The sequence below is a fragment of the Panulirus ornatus genome, chromosome 4 (genome assembly GCF_036320965.1).
Source record: "Panulirus ornatus isolate Po-2019 chromosome 4, ASM3632096v1, whole genome shotgun sequence".
Classification (NCBI taxonomy): domain Eukaryota; kingdom Metazoa; phylum Arthropoda; class Malacostraca; order Decapoda; family Palinuridae; genus Panulirus; species Panulirus ornatus.
Window position 1 is genome coordinate 6,591,215 of NC_092227.1, and position 25,478 is coordinate 6,616,692.

The 25,478-nt window shown below is 43.8% G+C and overlaps 1 protein-coding gene across 5 annotated transcripts in view; it reads right to left on the minus strand.

The window, feature by feature from the left end:
- Positions 1–7,947: 7,947 nt before the first annotated feature.
- LOC139765540 (uncharacterized) overlaps positions 7,948–25,478 on the minus strand; it is a 470,248-nt gene continuing 452,717 nt past the window's right edge. For 4 of the 5 annotated variants that reach the window (XM_071693078.1, XM_071693088.1, XM_071693069.1 and 1 more), the window contains 5 exons: positions 19,816–20,044; positions 14,926–15,878; positions 14,570–14,701; positions 10,737–10,890; positions 7,948–10,329 (listed from right to left, as the gene is read on the minus strand). In XM_071693078.1, coding sequence (XP_071549179.1) covers positions 9,764–10,329; positions 10,737–10,890; positions 14,570–14,701; positions 14,926–15,878; positions 19,816–20,044 — 2,034 coding nt within the window. In that variant the 3' untranslated portion in view covers positions 7,948–9,763. The remainder of the gene's footprint in view (positions 10,330–10,736; positions 10,891–14,569; positions 14,702–14,925; positions 15,879–19,815; positions 20,045–25,478) is intronic. The other variant, XM_071693097.1, reaches the window with a different exon arrangement.

Sequence of the window (25,478 nt, forward strand, 5' to 3'; positions counted from 1 at the left end):
TTTCCGCAGATTAATATTCGTTGCACGTTAGGAATAGATTAATTATTGACCGATAACTCCTCCCATTATGTTGCCTCTCGAAAGAAACGCTACATTTATTTCCTTGGCAGTTTAGTAGGATGAAAGATAGATTTATTTTTTGACAGGGTGTTGTACAAAGATTCATAATGCTCGCTTATTACTTAGATGGATTGGAAACTGTAGAGTACTTGTTTTATTTTTTTGTTATTCTTCTGTTGCTAGGCGGCGACTGAGTGCTTATAATGTTTGGCAATTTGATAACACTTTGAGAATACAAACAGTCTTGGGTGGTTATTAACAATACCTTTTCATATGACAATAAAAATCTAAGGTGTGGGGAGAGCTCTGAAAATTATAGGAAAATGTGGAGTCACCTGTAAATAACGGAAGGGCAAGGAAAACGCCTAAAGGCCAACTAGCGTTACAACTTTTCATGACACATCAGGCAGGACTCGAATGCGATTGGATTCCCTCATTGATTTTGAATTTCAGGACCAGGAGAAAAAGATTTTTGTTCAATTTCATATGTTCTAATGGAGCATTTACCCGGAAAGCTTGTAATTAGGATGTGATAACGTAAGGAGAATGAGGAAATTTGTAGCAAAAGGAGTTTAAGTGCAGGATTCTCCTTATCAACGTAAGATGATGTAGATTCGTGGTGTAGACACGATAGGCTTCTTAGGTGGGTATCATAATTTTTTTGAGTATTTTTCCTCTACAGTCATATTTCCGGGGATAAATGTATCGCCCTGCCCACTTCGGGGGCTTTTCCTTACGTGAGCATTGGTGTACCTTGTGATATGCAATCAAAGCACGTCTGAATATATTTTTACCGTGTTTAACGAAGTTAACGACTTGGTTTTCGCCAATACTCTAAAGTTTAAAGTTGTTTTGCTAACGTCAAGAATTATCGTTTATCTTATGTAAGTTTAATTTCAGGACATTGTTACTTCCCGTACAGATAAAGAATAGTTGCCCTAAACCTGTGAGAGAGACAGACACACTCGTGTTCAAAAACGCAGTGGCAATGGGTGTGGGATTTTAGGGTTGTTCTGGTTGGGGTTGTTAGAATGGTATAAAAGAGAGAGGGACACGGAAGCACGTCAGACAATAACAGCAACAATGGTTTATTGATGAAGGCTTGCGTATCCCTGAGTCCATCAGGAGGTTATGCTGTGTCAGGAAAACATAGCCTATGATAGGTTGTTGGACCTTAGCTATGAGGAACACCCACTGGCACGTCTGCTGCAGGTATAGGTCCAGCATGAGAGGAGTCCGGCCGAAGGTGGGGATGAAGGTGCTGTTGGAGGCGAGGTCATAGCGAGGGGTGAAGCGAAGCTTGGCTCCTTGGTGACGGTGGAATAACACTGACGGCCGCTCCCGTATTGATCAGAAAACGGCGCCTAGAGGGACAGTCAAGTACATGTAGCAGTGGGGAATTCAGGTGGGCAGGAGGAGTGGCCATCTACAGCTTTGCGGCAGGCGTGACCAGCTGCAGGGGCCTTCTCGCCTGTATGGCTGGCTGCGCTCCGAAACCGCAGTGGTAGAGGCAATGGCGCGGTAGATGGACAGGCGTTGTGGGCGAATGAACGGGGGTCCCATGGTGAGGGGCTGAAGGAATAACGATATTAGTGCCAAGCCTCGTAAGAAAGAACTCCAGGCGACTGAGGGTGGTGGTGGTGGTGTGTGTGTGTGTGTGTGTGGAGGGGGGGGGGGGACAGCATTTTCACCGGGTTGCACCGATGTCTGGGATTGTGCCCCACAGAACAATATTAAGAAACGACAGTGTTTGCTAACTGTCACCCTAATGTTCTGCTGGGTTGAAAATTGACTTAGATTGCTTCACATATTGTCCAACGGGCGTCACTGCCCTGAGAAGACAGTCATCCTGGACGTCAGTGACAGTTGCTTAGGTTAAAGACGATTTAAGGGTGAGGTTAATGGGAAGGCTGTGTATAAGGTTGTGCGTGAGTTTAAATGGGATGTTAACGGCAGTTAAAACGTTTTGGCTTCTCTCTGTACACCTTTGTAAGGTCGAGAGATCTGTGGTGAGGTTGAATGTGAGAATGATGATGGTTTATTTATGATATTGTGGTTGAAGCTCAGGATAAGGGTGAGGTTGATGTATGAGGTTTGCATGAGTTTGAAGATTCGACAAAGATTGATGCTATGTGGGGCGCCGCTGCCGTATTTACAACAGCGCCTTGGAGTGCTGATAATAGTCCAACTCTGCATACTTCGGGGTTTTGTCATCCCCTCATGATCAAGTGTCTGGGAGGACCGGCCGACTGCTTCTCATTAATTAGATATCTTCGTTAAAAACATTTCGTTAATCATGTAGAATAATCCTGACTTTTGCACTTATATCAAAATGTCTCCTGTTAATTATCGATAGAAATCGCCTTGCACCATGTACGTACATGTTGATATACAACGAGCAGAATACTTGCAGTCATACCTATTTTGAGATAGGATTCGTTGAACTAATGTAAAGCGCTTAAAAAGTTTATAAAGGAATCCCCTTCCAAGTGTGGTTGACGAAGACGAAAGCAATTCACGGGAAACTTCTCCATCCAAGTTTACCCCACACTGTTTTTAGAGGAATTCATAACTTAAGGGAGTGTTTTCAGAATTATCTCCTGATTTTTTCCTGGCTTAGAAACCGGAATGGTCGAGTTTCCGCGAGATGTCGCTGCTTTGACAAGTTGTGGCAGTAGTGGTTCGTTGCCATTTATTTTTCATAATGAAAACCTAAAACCTTTGCGAGAGCTCCTGTGGACTCTGTTCTTCCGGTTTCTGAGTCTGCAGAAATCGGAAACTGGTTATCATTTTCGGATGCTTTCGCAACTTTATGATTCAGTTACATCTACGTAATCAAATGATTGGTTTTGCAACTTATATTACCTGGATTTTTTCTTAAGTAGATGAAAAGTCATAGTGTATCCTTAAAGCTTCTATGTTTTCTGTATTTCATTTTCTAGTAAATTGTACATCGTACACTATTCAATTTTATCTTTAGCAATCGAGTTTAAAAATATATGGTAATATTATATTTTTTTATGTTAAAATATAGAATTAGAATATATGCTTATATTTAAAATAATTTTTGGTAATTTCTGATATTCTTGTAAAAGGTTATTCGACTTTTATTCAGGTATACTTTAATTAAGAGTGTTTAAGACCACTCATAAAATTATCATTGGTATTTATAATTAGTCTTTAAATGTCACCACTATGTCATTACTCACATAAACTCGCAATTTTAAAATCAAGTATGCGTCTTCATTGTTCGATAAGAATTGAGATACATTAAAAGACAGACTTTTTTTTCAAACAGCGGGGATGATTATGCAGAGGCAAAAGTTCCACAATCTCAGTTCTTTTCCCAAATACATAATAACTTTTTACCTTTCAAAGGCACATCTGAGACTGGTGTCTTTACCCATCCGTACGCGGTATGACGGCGGTAGCAGCAGCAGGAATTAGTGTCAAATAAACGTGTAAGACTATCATACCCGATCGTTCAATCTGAGGAACTCGCTAATAAGTCATCTACCTCGGCTGTAAAAATTACTTAAAATTTTCAAATGAAATTTACCAGTTTATGCAATAAGTCACTTTGACATATCTTAAAGTTACGAAAATGTTATTTTATATTTTAAATCTATGTAATTAAATCAATAAATATGTTTTAGTAAGTATTTGCATAAAGTTTTACTGCACATATGAAACTTTTAATTTAAATGAATGAGGTGTGCCTCAAAGTTTGAATGTTTATCCCTTCCAAGGTTTATAGGGAATGGATGAGTCGGGTTAAACATGCCATTGCATGACGCCTGTACCGCATTACGACGCTGAACAGGTAAAACCCATCTGATCCCTATTAAACACTAAATTTTCTTTTTTAGAAAATACTGTTGAAATATACAGTATTATAATGCACATGAATGGAAATGGTAACTAGTCTGCGAACAATTGTGGGAAAGAAACCGTTTCATGTTGTAGAAGGAAGTCTGTGTCGACAGTGGCCGTGGGTTGTGGATGAAGTAGGTGATGCTCCATTTGGCTCGGTACTAGTAATGATGAAATATAGGAGAGCTGTGATTAATGTGACGGTACCTCAATATTTCGTTCATTAGTTTCTAAATTTATGCGTTTGTAAGGGATTTATAATGCAGTTTTTCAGGGAAAAGTAATTTTCTAAAGCGTTTCAGAAAAGGTGATTTGATTCACGTGGCTCTGTTCCTGTAGCAATTCATCTTGTATGGAAATGTTCATTCAAAATGCAGGTTACACGTGTGGAAGGGATAAGGGCAAACACACACACACACACACACACACACACACACACACACACACACACACACACACACATTAGAACAAAGGTTCCAAACGTTTTCGAGTTTCATACCAATTTTTTCTTAGTTTCCGTAGTGCCCTACATTAGCAGTTTCCGTAGTACTCCACATTAGCAAAGCCTAGTAAAGTTTAGTAAAATACCCTGAAATTAGATAACTTTATGGTAGGACATAGTATGACATTATGTATTATAGAAATTTGTACCTGAAATATGTATTCATAAATTCATCATCTCTCTCATGATGAAATTTTAAAGATTAACACCACTTACATCATTAGCATGGCTTGCGTCAACCATCGTTTGAAAATTTTTGCACTAAATGCTAAAAGATGTGCGGATTCAACCTTGAAACAAGTGTTAGGTTTAAGATTTTCCCCCAGTTCTCACCTTGTATGCAGGTTAACAACTGTGTGAGGAAACCGTACGTTAATGTAGTCAGTAAACTTTGTGTTTTGTTGTGGTTATCTGTCCACTGGAGTCTTACAAAAGACGCTTTGTGACCTATGTAATCCTTTTTGCGCGACCGCTAATAGGATAAGCATGACGACCGCCACAACAAACCAGGCAGAACTAACAGCAATAGTGAATAGATTCAGGACAGCATTGTGATTCTTTCCTCCGTCTGTTTTGCTTTTCGTTCCATTTCTTGTTCTGCTCTTTATCAGTTTTTCTTACTATCTCTGCCTCATCCGTTGGCAGAAGTCTTGACTGCTGTCTTCCTTGGCATCACGGAGCACAATCACGCTCCATCACGCTGTTTTGTTCATAGATCTAGTAAGATTAATCTGTCGTCTTTTAGGCACGTTTAACCATTGACTTTTTATTCAAAGCTAAGGTAGACAAAATAAGCCCACTGGACCCTATGTCGAATAATTGTATTAATAAGAGGCAAAAGCCAATTTCTTTTCACGTCGAAACATCCTTTCGAAAATCCCTCTTGGGAGTTTAGATAATATTTATGATTGGGGAAGCTATTTGGAGGATGTTTAGCACAAGTATACAATTCCTTACCAAACTAGCCTTAAAAAACATTCATAGTTACTTTGAATAAGGTGTCTAGAAGATTGTGGGAGTCTCAAACGTTTGCAGTCACGATCAGAATTTACAATTTACCTTCTCCAGTTCAGAAACTCATCACATTGCAAGCGATTAACTTGCGTAGACATACCCATGAGTACGGAGCACACATGGGTATGTGTTCGCATAGTTCATGGTATGTAAATAGCACTAGTAAATACGGTAAACTTTCAGCACCCTCCCCACCATCTGTATACTAACTACTTTGAATAAGGTGTCTAGAAGATTGTGGGAGTCTCAAACGTTTGCAGTCACGATCAGAATTTACAATTTACCTTCTCCAGTTCAGAAACTCATCACATTGCAAGCGATTAACTTGCGTAGACATACCCATGAGTACGGAGCACACATGGGTATGTGTTCGCATAGTTCATGGTATGTAAATAGCACTAGTAAATACGGTAAACTTTCAGCACCCTCCCCACCATCTGTATACTAACTACTTTGAATAAGGTGTCTAGAAGATTGTGGGAGTCTCAAACGTTTGCAGTCACGATCAGAATTTACAATTTACCTTCTCCAGTTCAGAAACTCATCACATTGCAAGCGATTAACTTGCGTAGACATACCCATGAGTACGGAGCACACATGGGTATGTGTTCGCATAGTTCATGGTATGTATTTCAACCTAAGACGAATGATGGAATCTACCTGTGAGTCATGATAAGACTATGCAAACGGGCCGTAGCACTAGTAAATACGGTAAACTTTCAGCACCCTCCCCACCATCTGTATACTAACTGCGCCTAATGACACGCTTAAAGTTCGCGACATGTGCATGGGTAAAGCATAGAGAGGATATATGAGCAGGACTTTATTAATGATTGTTGAAGAAGGCCTTCGTTGTTCACTCTTACATTTGCGGATTAGAAGAATTCTGTTTAGGGTTGCAAGGTTTTGTTAACATCATTGGTACGTAAGCTTATGATAAGAAGAGTGAGAAAATATAATTCTTGCATATGATAACAAACACTGTTAGAACTCGTGTGCAGAGGGACATACCTGTTCTCCCATTGTATATATTTGAGAACTTCATCTCCTACATCTTTTGTTCTCCCATTAACCACTTTCCTGACTTCTTTCCATCACCAGTGGGATCTCCTTACTCCAAACTCTACTCCGTACAACACACTTCTGTGACATCCTCCACAAACAACACTTCCTTTGTCACTTCATCAGATCAATTCCACTCTCTATCCTTCTGCTGACATCCAATCCTACAGCAGTTCATCCATCTTCCTTAAGAAATGAGTTCATTTTCAACTTCTCAAATATCTTTGAGCTTGTGCATTGCTATCGTATAACCTATTTATCCCACTCTTTAATCCCAGTAGATCAAACAATACATGAGCCAAACAATACATGAGCCAGGCTCTCTGTGTTACCCCATTTACTCTATAGCTACCCCAAGCACCCTCAGAAGAGATCCTGAAATACAAAAAGGTACCGGCAGCCGTCACATTTAGTGGTACATGCATTCTGTATTTCATTTTTTCAGTCATTTTCTTTCAGAATCCCTTATTTATTACTGCGTCCTCAGCTTTGCTTTTATGGATGGGGCATTACATGAGAGGAAGATGGATTGATTGGGTTCTAATAATCATGGGGTAAGAGAGTAAAATTTGTCGAGTTACTGGATGTATTACCTATGTGTTGTTAGCTAACGCAGTGCATGACAAGGTGGGCTGTTTTGATGTCTGTTAGAGGATGATGAGTAAATCCAGATAAGACAATTACTTTTGAAAAGGATGCAAGGAAAAAAGTTGGGGTGCCACAGAAATTTCCAGTGACTTGAAAAAATCAAATGAAGTTTGTGCAAGATGCTTGTGTTAGTGCATTAAAGCGTGGATGTGAAACGTAAGTGTATACAGGTCACAATAATTTAAGTATGAGAGCAGCAGAAATGGAGAACTTGATTAGTATAGTTGGAATTAAGAGAATTAGATTTGAATTCACCAGAAAAGGGCATGGATGAAAGTATTTTAGGATATTGTCAAGTACGATACATGGCAGATAATAGGTAGTTTGGTCAAGAAGATACATATATCAGTCCAGTAGAAGGCACAGGGAAGAAATGGGTGGGTTTAGTGGGCAGATTGATTCAAACTTGGGGTATATCAGATGAAGATGCTCAGTGGAATGATTGGGAACAGGTGTAGTGGAAGTTTTTTGTGTACAGGGGCAGTATGAATGGAGATACTAGTCTCGACAGATCAAATTATGTATGAAATGAATGTAGGAAGAACTCTATAAGTGTGGAAACTCAAAAATCATTTTCTAATCTATTAGGCAGCATGGGTTGAGGGTGTGTATTGCATGAATTCAGAGGCTGTTTGAGACCCATTCACCCCAAGAATTGGGAAAGCAGCAATTGATGACAGAAAACTTGCGTCAATATAAAGTAAAAGTTTTTTTTTCCTTATGTAAAGTTCGACAATGGCAGGGTTTTAAAAATTCATAAAAGCAGTAAAAACAATAGAAAAACCATAAGTATTTTGCTTGTTTATTTGTGCAAACTCCTTCACACATCTCTCAGATGTCTCGGTGTTAGTGTAACTGAGAGAGTGGAGAAGCTCTTGCTGTACAGGTTTCATACGTTAAAGAAAACCTGGAAACAATACACCAAAGAAATAATAAAAATTTTCTGTTACATAAACTGTTTAAGAACCATAAAATGTCCTAACTAGGTCACCATCAATCAAGCATATTGGTTGGAGTTTGACATAATTACTTTATAATGGATTAACTGCACAGAGGCATTATTAATGAACTGGGAATTAATTAGCTTTTAGCTGGTGATTAACGGGTATCCTTGAACAATTCCCACTTAGTGGTTTGGTCAGTCCTTGAGGTTAGAATAAATTCATACCTATGGCAAATGCAATATTTAAAAAAAAAAATTAACACTGAAAATAGTAGTGACAAGAAAAATTCATCATGTCATATATTTACACGAAACACAATGATTCACATCCAAAAGCAGTGTGTGTAAAGATAAATTGGAAATAAAAACGCTGAAGGGAAGGTACCATTTCAATTAAATTTCATAATATATATATATATATATAGACCTATATTTGAGGACATGAAAAATGTAGTATATGAAAATACATCAGGAAAACACATGACACCAAAGATCACAGCTTATTTTTCATTTTTGCTGCATATTTCAACAAGAGAGATTCTGTGCAGGTTGATATTCAAGAATGTATAAAGAAGAAACAATTCTTTTGTCAGCTTGTCAAGTGATTAACCTGTTAAACTCTTTTATGACTAAAGAAGGAACTTCAGACTAAGATGCAAACTAAATATATTACCCTTAAAGAAGTCTCTAACCCCTAAAAGGTGCTTTAAATTACCATAGTGTTTTTTTTTAATATATAATAAATAACAATCATTTAGTAGTAAGATCTAAGCAAGGAAAAACAACCGGATAGAAATGACTGATGATATATTGTATAAATGATGAACTATATTTATTCTTAAATATAAAGGAGTAACATTCCAACTAAACATAACCTTTGGCTAGAAACTAAAACATAACTGCATATTTCCTAGCTTAATAATTCTAATATTCGTTTAAAAATTTCTGTACAAAAATTTACATAGTCTTCCCGATAAAACCAGGCATACTTGATCAAAATTAAAAAAAAAATTCAAATTGTTCACCAAACTTTTCATAAAATATAAAACAAATATGACTATTCTAAGTACCTTAACATGGTTGGAAGACAGAAGTATATAATAATAATAATAATAATATATAGAAAGAATTTACAAGATCTGATACACGCACACATCCTGAGTCATATGGATAAGAGGGCAGAATACGATGGGAGTGACTTACTGCTCCATTTCTGAATACCTCTGGGTACTCGACACTACTTCAGTTCTCTCAATAACAGTTACTGGAGCAAAATTATTTCTAAGTCCACGATGTAGTTTTGAAATGTAGTAGAGTTATGTTAAAAACACCGCTTCCCAGAGGATGACAAAATATTAAGCAATACACACTGGCACGTTTTCATATTCCGCAATCGATCAAATGTCTATTTTTTAGTTGTAAACACTGAACACAGTATTTTACAGGAAAAAAGTAATGTACTTTTTTTTTTTTTAATCTGTTCTTTGTAACAATATCCCATCACTGCCATCATCTTGCTTTCCAAAAAATACACATCCTTCCATCAAAATTGAGGTATTACCCTAAGACTGTACAACAACTTCATATTAATCATTTAATATTCTCATTACTGTACACATGACCAGCATACCACAACGGCCAGACTTTCACTGTGGCCCTTGTCAGCACCGAGATTCACTAGAGATTTGTGGCACTGCAGGAGCGTCTCGGATGTCAGCATACACTGCAGGTAGCTTTGGGGGACTGAGATTCTTCACGGGAGGCAAAGGGACTCCGGTCAGTCTTGCCACCTCCTCCTCCAGCTGGCGGTTGCGGCCGAACATGGCGACATAGTTATGGTGCAGCTGTTTCTGGTAGCGTATGACTCGTTCCTTTTCCTCTGTCCACCTCAAGCGCTCGGCTTCGAACTGCTGTCTTTGCAGGTCGTTCTCCCGCTTCATGGACTCGACTTCGGCTTTTAATTTGTCCATCTGAAGGCTGAGGTCCTGGTCATGTGCCCGAGCTTGAGACTGTTGCTGCTGGGCCTGATCGAGCTGTACCCGGAGGTCGCCGGACTCCCGCCGTTGCTGGCCCATTAAATCGTGAAGGGAATTGATCTCGGCGCGACGCCGCTCGACCTCCGTTTGGTACTGGCGCACCTGGGCTCGCAAGTGCAGCAGTTCATGTCCTCGGGTCGTCTGGTCACCTTGAGAGTCTTTGAGCTGAGTTTTCAGTAGAGAGATTTCACCTGCGGATGCAGAAAGTCGTCCACACATTAGAATCACTTACTCAGAAAAGTAGCGAGTATGCTTTCTCTACATGGTCTAGGTACTGAAACGTACAAAAGTAAACTAAGATATCCACGCTCTTTGTAAAGTCAACATTGCATCAATTAAATAGGAAATTGAAAGCTCTTGAAAATGAAGGAGCTACAGACTATCAGATGAAAATATTTTGGTATCCAGCATCTCTGACATACTTTAAGCTTACCCCCACAAAATATTCTTACATTTGAATATTCTAAAAAACAGTACCCTACCACTTCTTAAAAAAAAAAAAACACTTTCTGATGATTTATGTTAATGTCACTAATTACCACATCTTTTCAACAGCTGTGAGCCTCAACAACATCAACAAGACGTGTACCAGTGCTACCTGATTTTTGGCAGAGGCTCCACTCCGTTTCCTCGAGCTGTGTGCGGAGTGAGGTCAATTCTCGCCTCAGTTGTTCTGTCTGACTGTGGTGACCGTCCCGTTCACGACGAACCTCCTCCAGCTCTGCCATCAGCTTACGACGTTCTTGCTGCAGCTGTTGAAGACGTGTTTATTAAGTCTAATTTCGTATTCTTCCTTTACGGCCAAAAGCTACTGGTAAGTGAGGGTCGAGTTTAGTGATATTGCCTCATACACGACTCATGGGTCAGGTCTAAGGCCAGTAGTGTCAGGTGTGTAGTGAAGATGGTTTTTGATCTGATTTACACTAAAGCTGAAATTATATGTTACTGGTGACAATGGTGGGGTGAAGATGGTGTAATGAAGATGGCCTTTGACCTGACCCACACGTGAGCACAATGGTGAGTGATGATGTAAAGGGAAACAAAATGCACCACAGGTACCACACAATCCAATGTGCCCCTACTATTTGACCAATTTCAATCTATATCACCAATTTTGCCTCTACTATAGCACTAATTTGCATCTACAATTTCACTAAATCGATAAGATTCTGACCCTATGAGATATTCTGAAGTACAGGACATTTCTTTTCCCCTGAGATGTAACTCTCACTGTCAGTCTTGGTCGGTGGGCAAATTAACTACATGATTCATATAATGATCACATCTTCCCATACTGCTGTGACAGGATCAGTTCCCTCCTCAATATCATAACCTCTATTACGAACTTTATCTCTGAGACGTAGGTTCCCTTTGCGACTCAAAATGTCACTCATGCCCTATAGAAATTTGGACACCTTATCCGGCAAAAACTGATCTTTCGTTAAAATATGAAAACCACATTTGATAGATGAACTCTTATCTCCCAATCTAAACTCTCACTTATGAAGATGGATAATAGTTCACCATAGGATACGAATGTAATTTGAAAGATTCACTTCAGGGTTAATGGCATCGAGCCGGCCAATTGGTGTCCAATCTAAACCTCGATGATAACAGTGTTCATGTGTACGTAAAGAGGAATGTTGCCTGATAATTTGTGTTAACTATATATTGTAAACACTCGCACGCCATAATTTGTTTGTTGTAAGAGAGCAATTCTATCAAATCCACATAAAATTACATACAAGAAATCACTTACTTCTTGCACATGCAGGGAATCAAATATGTTTGTGTGCGAGAATAGCTTACTCCATAGCTGTTTAGCTCTTATATGTCATAGTTAAGCCTTAAAAATTCCGTTTTCTTTATATTCACTTGCAAAGAAAACGCTAATATACATTTTAAGACACACACTATTTATTTTTTGCTCACTGTAACAGGCTAGTCTCGTCTACTCATGGCAGAGTTGTGAAGCGTTACAATTATGATAAAAAATGTCTATATCATGTGGCAGGCATGCGAGTAATTCTTTCGGTTCTTTTTTATGGTAATCGTCTACATACGTATATACTGTGTTCAATGTCGCTTCAGCCATTTCTCATCTACTATTTACAACAAAAGGTGTAATTCTAAGAACTGAACATCTAGTTTTACTGGGACGAAGCATAACTCATCACACTTTTCACAGTAACATAAATACGTCTGAAAAAGCCCACAATGCTACAATCACACATGGATCGGCATGCGCTACAATGCCTCCCCCCCGAGCACACACACACACCTGACCTGTGCCATTATGGCACCATAGAAAGGGGGCTGCCAATGGCAAGTGCCAAGCTTAGTCTTCATTAATCTTTACACTCGGTGTTGTAATCATGACTGAGAAAATTTTTCCTAAATACCTGTGGCCCATATGCGAGTAATTCATAGAAAAATGAATAGTATGATTGTCTAAAAAATATGAGAAGTTGGCGATTATTTCAGTGCTGTTGATGTGCGTGTAAAATACATCACGGTTATTTACACACACACACACACACACACTTTGCCACAGTTACACCAACTTTATAAGTGTGATACTGTACTTGTGTATCATCATAATACAATCTACAGTGTGATTATATCACACTTCATTTGTTTATCCTCGAGTGCTGACAGTCATAGAGTTTTGTTTATATTGACTGACTCGCCTTTCTACTTATGTACAAAATGCCGTAATAAGCCTTTTTTTTTTTTTACTTTACTACAGAAGTGAGGGACGTCCGAAGTTCGACACCCTGCTGGGGCTAGTGGAGACCCAAACTGGCCGGACCTCACCGCAATGATCTCCGCCATAAACCCGGGGGTTAACCGCACACTGATCCCCCAGCCATGACCCCTCAACTGACCACACCAACCCATGCCGTGACCCCGAACTGACACCACACCCCGTCACTAGGCGCACCGGACGTCTCCAACGACACATTGTTAGTGATTATTTGGTATTTTAGGCTTATCAAACGCCTCTTCTACTTAAGTTCTCATCTTTGAAAAGAAGAAACTATATTTCTTGATCGAGACTATGATAAGGGTTCTGTATACTACGGGAACACACACTATACATCTACGCCAGATGTGTAGCACTGGGAGTATGCTAAAATGGGGGCTTGAGGGTAGGCGTCGCGCCCTACCAAAATCAAACGCCTGAAAATATGAAGCCAGATATCAAAAAGGTTATTTCTCACAATAATGATACATTCATTTGCTGAGCTCTTCATAAGGTAAGCGCTAGGCCCCCCCCCCCTGCATGCTGATGGTAAAATGCTTTTTTTTCTTCTCTAGGTAATTCAAAAAGGGTGATGGGTCTGACCGAACCCGAGAGGGTCAGGTCAAAGAAGCCAGTGGTGTAGAGTGTGGTGAAGATGAGGGTCTATGGAAGACGAGGGTGCAATGAAGATGAGGGCGTAGTGAAGATAAGCTCGGTGGTGTGCGTTCCGTCGTAGTGATGGTGAGGTACAGTGCGGAGGAAGACATATTTGTACTCGTTCACGATGTTGGTGTTTTTTTTAGGTATCTTTTTTTTTTTTTTACCTGCTTTTTCCCCCCGCCTTAACGAGGTAGCACCAGGAACAAACAGAAAAAAAAATAATCTCATTTGCACACAAATGTCTCCCTCTCTGTCTGTCTCTCTTTTTACGTTGGAGGTTCCAGTCACGGACATAAGGCCACATCAAGGCCGGGCCTAAAGTGAAATATAGAGAGATTAATCAAAAGGAAAAAAAGAATACAAAAGGGAAAGTATTCATGATTTTTTTTTCTTGGGGGGGTGCGGGAAAGCGAGAACCCTGTCATATAAAATGTGCCAGCTCATAGTTATTAGGGAAAACATGAGAGGGTAGAGAGTTTATTTCCAAATACATGTTTTCCTTACAAAATATTTTTCTTTTAAAGTTCATCAATACTTTCTCATTCCATTTCTCATTTGCTTTCTTTTTTTTTTTCAGCCAGTTCGTCTCGTACACCTCCCAGACATTCGGCACTCCTTCCCTGTAAGTAACGTCCCTTTTTTTTCCCCTAACAAATTAACTTTACTTACCACTCGCTTTCCGTTTCCGCATGCCCATCCCACCTGCTTTATTCAAACCAAGTATTCCCAATCACCAATCCTTTTTTCCCAACACGAAACAGATTCCATTTTTTCATTTACGCCACGTAACTCATACCTCCTTAACTGTTAAACTACCAATTCTTGTGTTCAGATGCCCTTGAACCAAGATTAGATCCCATCCATCGATATCATAGCACTCACTCAAATCCTCCCCTGTAGCACCCCACTTTCTTCATCATTCCTCTCTATCAGCTGCATTGTCATCTACAATTACCCACCACCTCGTACTCTCATCCTCTCCCCACGCCAACCCTCAGATAATGATAACACCTGGGCCTCTGTACCTGGTAGGTCTGCGTGGTGAGTGACTGTTCCATCTTGAGGGCCTTCTGTTGGGCTCCCTTGAGGCGGGAGTCGTACATGTCCCGGATTTTCTTCAGCTCTCGCTCCCACGTCCGCTCCTTCTCTTCGTAGACCTGCGGGGACACCAGTCTCTCAGTCACATAGCTCTACAGCTCACACGCACATCATGGTCCTCATGTACAGATTATACATATACTTACATACATATATATATAGGATATGTCTGATAAGGATACTCCCCTTAAACTAGACTCTATAGGTTCATTTTCCCCAAGATTCTTTAGCTTGCCCTCACTGACAGTTATCTTGACTACCCCCGCTACATGTCATGTCCTACCTTGAATATCACCTGCTCGTTCTGTTCCATGGTCTCCCTCAGGGTGTTGATCTCCGTGTCTTTCTCCTTCAGCATGGCCTCCAGCTCCGCCACGCCCGAGTCCGACGGCGACGGTGTTTGGTGGTGGTCGTCTAACGCAAGCTCGCTGATGGACCCGGCCACCGACCCGGAGATGGTCCGGTCCAGCCCTAAGTTGGATCCGGTCACCGATACGGATCTGTCCAGGCCTAGATTCGACCCGCTGACGGATCCCGATCTGTCTAGGTTAGATCCGGTGACGGACGCTGATCTGTCCAGGCCGACGTTGGAGCCCGACCGGTCGAGCCCTTGGACCGAGCCGGAGTGGTGGTTGCTGCTGATGCGGGTGAGGTTTGTGACGGATCCGCCCATCCGCTGGTGTAGCCCGTTGGTCATGGGCTGGTGGTGGTGATGGTGGTGGTGGTGGTGGAGGTGGTGGCCGAAGGAATGACCCGAGTCACTCGACAGGTTCTTCAGGCTGTCGTAGCGAGGGAGGTCGCTGCTGGAGTACCCGTTGACGCGCGTGTACATCGCCGCGTTGTCGTACGTGCTGGAGAGTCTGTTGTCGTGCGCCAGTCTATGGTGGGTCTGGCCGTCTTCGATGTTGCTGCAGGTGGACTGGTGTGACGGTGGGCGTGGGGGCGGCGGCGGATAGGCCGGCGGGCTCTTGTTACTGTGGTTGTTATTGTTGTTGTTGTTGGTGATGTTACTACTACTACTGCTACTACTACTACTGTTGTTGTTGGTGGTGGTGGTGGTGTTCCTGTTGTTCATGGAGGTGTTCTTGCTGTTGTGGAGCTTGGTGAGGCTGTTGTACTTGTTGTTGTTGTCGTTGGAGTGGTGGTCGTAGTAGCCTCTTGAGGAGAGCGGCGTGACCAGACCCCGGCGGTCCAGGGAGTAACTGTTGTGGCTCATGGTCTTCAGATCGCCCATACCTGTGCAGGAGGAGAGAGACATCCGTCAACAACCAGCTCCGTCACTGCCTCCTACTCTGCAACACACACACACACACACACACACACACAGAGTAACAGCCTGTTTAAAGTAGGAGAGTGCTGTTTTAAGGAGGTAGAAGAGAGCAAATATCGTGCCGATCTTTAAGAAAGGAGAATAATAATCTGACAAACGGATGAGTACTCGCCCAGGAAAAGCCGCTACCGAAGGGACACACAACACGGTCATGTGTAGCACATCTCGTAACCTAAGAAAGAATGAGCTCCGGTTTAGATCAGAGGAGGAGGAGGAGGATGGGTGGGTGGTATGCACCTGGCGATGCCAGAGAGCGTTGACACTACCATACAGAAGGCTGGTAAAGCAGTTGAATCCTCAGGCGGGAATAAGGAAGAGACTCTGTCGATGGATAAGAAGGAACTAATGGAGAAGAACGAAGGACACAGGCCATAGGATCCTTATCTAGATGGGATGAGCTCACTAATGGCAGATCATAACGAGGATTATATAGTGTATGAAAGAAGTAAATAATGATGAGGACTGTATGAATTTACCAAGGGGACCTGGACAAACTCAGAGGTCGGTCTGATATATGACTGAAGTTCAAGTAGAGCAAGAGTAAAGTGATGAAGAAGGGAAACAGCGAAAGGGGCCTGGTCACTGCTGAGCTGTGAGAATCTGTGTGTGAGAGGAGGACTTGGGAGTCGACACTGTACCTAACCTGATGCCAGAACTCTGCCTTAGGTAAACCTGTCGAGACAAACTGTCCATTGGAAGATATATCAGAATTATTCTGAAGTAAATGGATAAGGAAGTGTTGGACAATGTGTCCCCAGCGTACAATAAGCCAGAAATTGAATACACACTCCTCAGTTTTGGTCACCGGGCTTAAAGAAACAGTGAGGGTAACAGAGACGGCGCCAGAATTAAGAGAGACGAGTTCTGGTGAAAGACTGGAAGCCATCATCTTGCACGTCAGGAAAGACAGAGGAGTAAAGGGTGACTTGATCTCAACCTTGAAATATCTAAACACAGGAAACTGAAATTCTGAACAAATAAATGGATAAGTATATACAAACGTCCGGCGACTGGACTATTGTGGGGGTACGTCCTTTGCCAACGGACCACTGTGGTACATGCATCGGGCGGCTGAAACACTGTGGTACACCCATGGTACAGCTGGACCACGGGGGAAGGTGGTCCACACATCGTGCGGTTGGACTAAGCGGAGAGCACCCCGGGGGCTGACACTCAAAGAGGAACATTGCGAAATCAGCAACACCCGCACTCTGCCCTGGCATGTACACACGAGAGGAAAACCAGAAGAAAAATGACCTGATCCTGCCCAAGCCACAGCCACGCCACATCACTAGTCTGGTCCTGGCCAAGCCACAGCCACGCCACATCACTAGTCTGGTCCTGGGCTAGACTCAGCCACGCCACATCACTAGTCTAGTCCTGGGCTAGACTCAGCCACGCCACATCACTAGTCTGGTCCTGGCCAAGCCACAGCCACGCCACATCACAAGTCTGGTCCTGGCCAAGCCACAGCCACGCCACATCACAAGTCTGGTCCTGGCCAAGCCACAGCCACGCCACATCACTAGTCTGGTCCTGGGCTAGACTCAGCCACACCACACACAGCTGCCAGAGACTGCAGGTGCGCTCGGTCTGCTGTGCAGGTGTATATGAATGTGGGAGAACATCTGCCGTGGCGTAACACGTGACGCATCTGTCCCGAGAACATTCGTACAACAAATGCAACAAAAACACATGTTTTGCCCTCATTACGCAGCTGTTCCGACCTCCATCACGTGCAATTGATGCCAGAGCTCAAGAACGAGTCGAAAATGACTATTTCCCCCCCGTTTGGTTTTAACGCTGCGACCACCACCACCTCTGATGCTTCCCCAGATGGCACGTCACTTGTAACTCAACACACACACACACACCAGCGAGGAAACATGATACGCACACGTCCCCGCCTGTGGTGACCCAACGAGGTCAGTGAAGGTGGGACGCCCAGGTAGGGGTCATTTGTGAAGGTCAGGGGAAAAGAGATTTTATTTTCTTCTCTCTCCTGACTGTCGGACGAAATTAACCCAGCCACCCTTTCCTTCCTCCAAGGCTCGAAATAGCAAACATCGAGGAGAGAGAGGTGAGAGAGTGTGTGAGTGAGTGAGTGAGTGAGGGCCTTCTACATGCCCGCCCCTCAGCCATAACCTGCCACCACAACATCACAAAAGGAGTATTTGACCTTACGAAGTTGACCTTACGAAGTAAACATGAAAACCTAACGTGAATAATATGAGACCTTTACATTATCATACATTCATACATATATATACACTGCACGCTTTGGTGTACATGTACTTTACTGATCACACAGACAGACGTATGTAATATCTACAACCAGATGTAGGATTCTTACCCTTACACTAAGATCTATGAAACGAACTCGCCAAATATAAGAGGAAGGTTCGAACCCTCGTGGTAAGAGGTAGTGTTAAACTCACTATACCTGGCATCGTCTATAGCAGGTCCACTGTAGGAATAAGCTGTAGAATATTCGTGGATTTCAAGTACGAAAATACAAGGAAGGGGAAAGTGGCAATTAAAGACAAAACGATAATGCGTCAAGTTGAAAAAAGTGGAATTAGTGTAGTAAATCACCGAGGTATCTGAACTCATTGCCTTGGTAATGAAGACAACAAATAGCATCACACATGAAGACACGAGACGAGGTCAGTGTTGGGTCAGCTGGTACCACATTAGCAGACAGCTGGCAGTGTTGCTTTCCTTCCTCCAGGAGGCATAACGCTAATATATCCCACAATCCTGGCAAGTCATTCCTCGCGGTGTCACAGCGCGGGGTGTGTGTCCTTGGAAGTGCGTGAGGCTCTCTTCCCCCCTGCAAGGGTAACGAGCCAGTATGATGTCTACAAGGGACACACTCTCACAGCCTAAGTTTCAACGGGGTGCCAGTAAAAGAGAGAGAGAGAGAGAGAGAGAGAGAGAGAGAGAGAGAGAGAGAGAGAATTAGCTAGGTGGAGGCGTGAGCCGTGACAAGGACGGATGCAGGGCGCGCCTCTCCGCTGGAAGCAGCGCACGGACAGGCCGACCTGCGCTGGGTGGAACGTGGTCCGTCGCTGAGCCAGGGAGGGACTCCCGCACGCCCAGTCTACCGTGCACCCACCCGGTTGGCAGGGCAACAAAGAGCACGTTTCGAAGGCGCGTGTGTAACCAGATGATGCTGCCTGAAGTGAACTTATATATAAACGCCGGAGACCGAGCAGAGCCGCCACTCAGTATCTCCCCCCAGGGGAGATGGAAGTCGTCATCCACTCTCCCCTGGGGGATGGAAGTCATCATCTACTCTCCCCCAGGGGGGATGGAAGTCTTCATCAACTCTTCCCCATGGGAGGATGGAAGTCTTCATCCACTCTTCCCCAGGGGGGATGGAAGTCATCATCCACTCTCCCCAGGGGGGATGGTAGTCATCATCTACTCTCCCCCAGGGGGGATGGAAGTCTTCATCAACTCTTCCCCAGGGGGGATGGAAGTCATCATCCACTCGTACCCTGATGGGAACGGTCGGTCTGTCCGCTCCATCACGGCTGACTGACGCCGGAAGGGGACATGACACTGACGCATCTGAACGGCGTAAATGAATGATTAGGTAGACCTGACGCTTCTTTGGCTGGAAGGGGATCTCCCCAGGGGTCAACCCTGGGAAGATTAGTGATTATCACACACACACACACACACACACACACACACACACATGCAGAACATTAGAACACGTGATAATGTTATTGTGAACATTATGCTTGGCTGGGTGGCTCTGGCGGAGGTGCGACCAGTGAAGGGAATACCACACACAGCACCACCCGCGTCCCATCCCTGCCTGCTGGTACTTACTGCCATAGTGGTGGATGCCGCCCCTGGCCAGCGTGGGCGTGGAGGTGTAGCGCGGGTCTGGCCGGGTGAGGGGCGTGTTGGCGGCCGTGCCTCCCGTGTGGATCAGGAAGCCCCCACCTCCTCCAGCCGGCGAGGAACCCCCGATGGTGCCGCCCTGGGAGGACACGCCCCCCTGTACCCCAGGGGAGGCCACGGGCTTGAAGGCGATAGGCCGGATGACAACCTTGCCCTGCGGGGAGAAAGAGAGAGAATGAGAGGGGTCATACACGCACATGAGTTAGGAGTGGTGTGTCATTGTGCATGGGTGACTATAGGAGTCACCCACACACACACACACACACAAACACGTCAACCTTATACTTCCTCAATAAATGAGAAAAAATTATATGAATAATGTATGAGAGAGAGAGAGAGAGAGAGAGAGAGAGAGAGAGAGAGAGAGAGAGAGAGAGAGAGAGAGAGAGAGAGAGCAGTCACACCTTTCTCATGTGAGGGACACGGACGAAGAGCATTGTTGACTTTTTCAACTCCTGCAGAAGTGTTAGAATGTCACCTGACGAAGTCTGCCGAACCCACCTCAGCAGGCGGTGGTGGCGCCCGTCACCCGCATTGCCACTTTACGCCGCCCATTACACTGCCACCCACGCCACTCACTACAAGCCATCACCCACGCCACTCACTAACACACCACCCACGCCACTCCAAGTTAATGCAATTTTTGCCGCGATCAGCGACAAGTTTATTGTGGCCGTCATGTTCATCCTGTTAGCCGTAGCGCAAATGGATTACAGAGGTCACACAGGGTCTTTGTTAGACCCCCCACACCACACCAACGGTCCACAGATGTTGGGCCGTAATAAAGTGGGTTTTACTACACTGGCTTACAGTATGTCCACACAATGCCATCCCACTGAAAAAAAAAGGTTTAAGGTTCAATTTTCTTACGGAGTAAGACATGATGTACTCGTGTGTGTGTGTGTGTGTGTGTGTGTGTGTGTGTGTTCATATCTCTTAGCCAAACACTTCACAATACACGTGTTTAACATACCCAAAGCAAACATCCGTAGCCCATCTTAACTCAGTAAGTGACAACATCGGGTCTACTGATCTTGGTACCTTCTCTATACACCATGTTGTATATGATCCATTTTGTAATGGTGGGACATGGATCCCCTTAAGCGTGATGTGTACATTAGTGTATCTGGCTAGACAGATAAACCTGGTACACTCTGACATCAAGGTAAATACTACTACTACTACTACTATTAGTTACTATTTATTATTATTATTTTATTATTATTATTATTATTATTATTATTATTATTATTTATCATCATCATCATAACTAGTAGTCGTAGTAGCATTGGTAATAATAATAATAATAATAATAATAATAATAATAATAATAATAATAATAATACACACTTTCCTGAATTAAATGCAGCCCAAAGGCTGAAAATGTGCAAGAGGAAATGTACACAATATAGACACCAGTGCTGTAAAGAGGATGGGGTGGGGTTGAGGTGTAATACATAATCTCTACAGAAACAGTGGGGAGGTTGCAGTCTGGGGATTACTTCTGATGTTTACTGTGGTTGGGGATGGGGATGGTCTGGTAGCGGTTTGTACCAGGTCGGATGGATGGGTTCGATGCGGTTGTGACGGCGAACACTAACTAGGGGACGAGGGATCTCACGCGAGAGGAAATGACGGTGGAGAGTTTGGTGTAAGTGCCTCTTCCTCGAACTGTTGGATGAGCTGGAGGGAGACTCTGGGAGGAGGAGTGGCGTGTTGTCCGCCTCTTGATAAGTGGTGTGAGAGGGACTGGTCAGGATAACACGTGCATGCACTAAGTAGCCCCTGTTGTGTGGTGGGTTAAAGGGTAGGACAGCCAGGGAAGGCAAAGGGGAGCTTTGGGAACGATTAAAGTTATGAAGATGTTCTCCACTTTAAGTGTAGAGTGTCATTTTTATGAGAGCGTACAGTGGGTACAATATATCGACGTACGAGTTACTTATTCATCTGGGTGGTGAAATGTGCCACTGTTTCCTGACTCTGTATAATTTACGTCCTGCAGAGTTTGCCTTGAGAGTGGCTTGCTATTTGGGGTCCATTTAGACTCGCTCGTTCAACGGCCGTAAGTGTTTACAAACATTCTTAGCAGATGACAGCTATTTCAAGAAGTTCATACTCAAGGGGAATGAAGGGGACACTGTCCATAACACTGAGAGTTAACTGCATTACAGTGTTACTAGTTTCAAGTGGCTCACACATGACTAACACTATCTGCATCACCACCTCGCGGAGGATTCGGTTTTGTAAGACTGAAGTACTCCATCCCTCCTCCATGGTATGCAAGTGCACTTAGTCCTATACGCACTGGGAAGTAATTCTTAAGTCTGGGGACAGCCATGTATATTTCTCAAGGCCTCAGTCGTCTCATTCTCAAGTCTATCGATACGCCGGTGGAACGCAGTCGACCAGACACGTTACGCATGCTAAGTACGTCATTTGTAGTAATTATAACATTACAAGAAACCATTATAAGGGATGTAACTTGCGTCAAGTCTGAGGACTTTTGAATCTATACTTTGCCCACGTAGTTTCCGCACAGGAGCCTCAGGATGTGAGGCCGAGATAACCCAAGATATTCAGGAGCCATCGTCAGGAAGGTCTGTCATGTAGACCTGATGGTCCACTCTCACTATCACCTCCTGCCTTACAGAACGCCTGTGGCAGGGCCTTCCCTGTGCTGACATGATTAAAGGGCCAAGGTTATCTCAAGCTTCGTGTACGTTATTTAGAACGCTCTATGTATCACGAGAGGTTAGGATGTGTATCGTACACGCCATCCACTACACTACACACTACACTTCACTACAGTGCCTACACTACCAACTTCGCCACTTGTACACCAACCACAACACTACTCATCCTGTCTCCTAAACGCACCACTACGCTAAGCAATGCCATCTCACCTCCCACTACACTACACCGAGCCGCCCGCTACACCTACACCACCGCCGCCAACACCACTGGTGCCTTGCAACATCACGTCTGATGCTTCACGCCCGATAATCAAATACTTTCGCGGGTTCGCGGTCGACTAAGCGCCAGGTTTTTCTCCCCATCCCGGTTTCCTCCTCCGTCCTCCAGCCTCCCACAACAGGGTCGTCCTCCTCCTCCTCCTCCTCGCTGGTCCGGATCATCACGCTCTTGCCGGCATCACCCACACGACGCCACCGTCAGGTGCATCCACTTCCCAGGGCATATGTACGTGCTATTCAATCCACGGTTTTCATGATGTGTACTTGAACTCCTGAACGTTTCTTTATACGTTGTCGTATTTTCTCCTCCTATAAGCAACCCTGGCAATGTTCCCTGCACCTCATCCTCACTAGGATTCCCTTCCTCCCTCCCTCACACACACGCACACGTTATGGGTGAACATATTCAACGTGCATCCAGTTCTACATGACGGAGGTAACTGATGTGAGCTTTCGTTACCCGTAGCTGCAGGAGGGTCGTTCGGACAGACGGTAGGTACTGTGGTACAGTGAGCATGATAAGGCATAGCACGGTATGACATGTCATGACATGGCAAAGCATGGCATGGTATGGCAAGCACGGGAAGCCTCGATATATAGTCTTCCTAATACGATTACCGTCTACGTAAACAGAGAGCCATGGCCTCCAGCCCTGCGTCCGTTTCGTTTCATTGGCTTCGGCTCCTCCCCTCCCCCCAAAGCCATATCCGACCCTCATCCATCCCCCCCCTCGTACCTTATCCTCATAACCACGTCACATTTAACATAATAAAAGTATCATCCATGAGGCACCATCCAAAAAGGCTGTTATCATCGATATCATTACTAATCTATCAGAAAAAAAAATGGGGAAAAAAATATCTTTACGTGTAGTTAGGAGCGAATCGAATAACAGAATCAGGGTGACAGCCAGTCTTATAACAGAGACGAGTAGTGAGCCTTTACTGCATAGTGAGTGTGTGTGTGGGGGGAGGACACACCAGTGCACTGGGAGGGGAGTGGGGAGAGAGACTGTACAAGGTGCATGTGTCAGCCTTGGCCAAGAGTGTTCTGGGTGAGGGTCGGGAGGGGCCAACCGACCTTGCCAGACCCACAGGAGGGCGCTCCAAGCGGCCTCCCTCACCCCCATCATGAGGGAAGGACTGCTGCTGGTGGTGGTGATGTGTTTTGTATGATGTGGGGCGGATATAAAGGCCCTGAGGCAGGGCGTCACCATGACGTACCCTGCAGGGACAATGAGCCAAGAACTAAACCGAAACTACACGTCTATTAATCCTCACAGGAGAGACGTAGATCCTGTGTGGTCAGGCACCTGGACTCCCTTATACCTGAACAACACAACTGCATAAGTTTCACACTCTCTATTCTCACCTGTGCTTCCCCCTTACCTATGAAACAACGGGGGACGTAGACCAAGTCATACTCGATCCCTTTCACCCCCTATCGATAGACAGTCAACACAGTGATCTTCCCGATTCTCTAAAACCATCCCCATAGAGACTTATCTTACTTCGGAAGGAAGATTCTGCACCATCCACACCACCGTCATCTCCTGCCAACCTGAGATCCCTCGTCCCTAAGTTGCAGTTCAGTACCACAACAGCATATAACCCACATAAACTCGTGCGGACTGCTTCAACACCACCCCCATCTCAACCACTGAGCATCATCTATAATCAGAGGACAATATACTGTCCCTCACCCTGTAGTTGTGTAAAAACTATTTGTTTAACTACCCAAACCCCTATAACCTGTCCCCTTTCTTAATATTCTCTATACTTTTAATCTCTGGCTGAGGATAGTGCCATAAACCATTAGCCATCATCTTTCATCTTATCATTATCACTATAATAATAATAATAATAATAAATAATAATGATTATAACAATTATTGTTACAATAATCATCATTATTACTATTAAAAATAAGTAACTCTGATAAGCATCAGATCCTACATCATTGCCGAGGCTGTCAGATCTAAGGTACACACTCTGGGTCAGGTACATGAATTAGAGAGAGAGAGAGAGAGAGAGAGAGAGAGAGAGAGAGAGAGAGAGAGAGAGAGAGAGAGAGAGAGAGAGAGAGAGAGAGAATATTACCAGTCCACCAACTATACCGGAATACATCCGCTCTGACAAAAGAAAAGAAAAATCTTTCCCGAAATAAACGTCTATACACCAAGTGAGCGACGGAGAACGAAAGCAATTTATTCTAAAGTATTATAAGTAACATATGCGTGAAGAAATTATAAGTAACATATGTGTGAAGAAATGAAAGGGTAATCCCTCCTCCCCCCTTAAACCCTTTCTTTGATCAAGCAATGGTCACTGGGCCCCTCAAGAAGACATACCATCCTCCCTTACGAACTGTCCATTGAGATCACCCTAATGACATGGGGGGGAAATTCCTGATTTCCCATAAACACGTTCTCTCTCTCTCTCTCTCTCTCTCTCTCTCTCTCTCTCTCTCTCTCTCTCTCTCTCTCTCTCTCTCTCTCTCTCTCTCTCTCTCTCTCGACTTCTAAAAAGGTCGAGGGGTAAATTCTCTGACTCCCTTCCTCCTCCCTCGTTACGTCATGTCCCAGGGGGTGTGTGAGGAGTGTGTCTAACTGGAAGG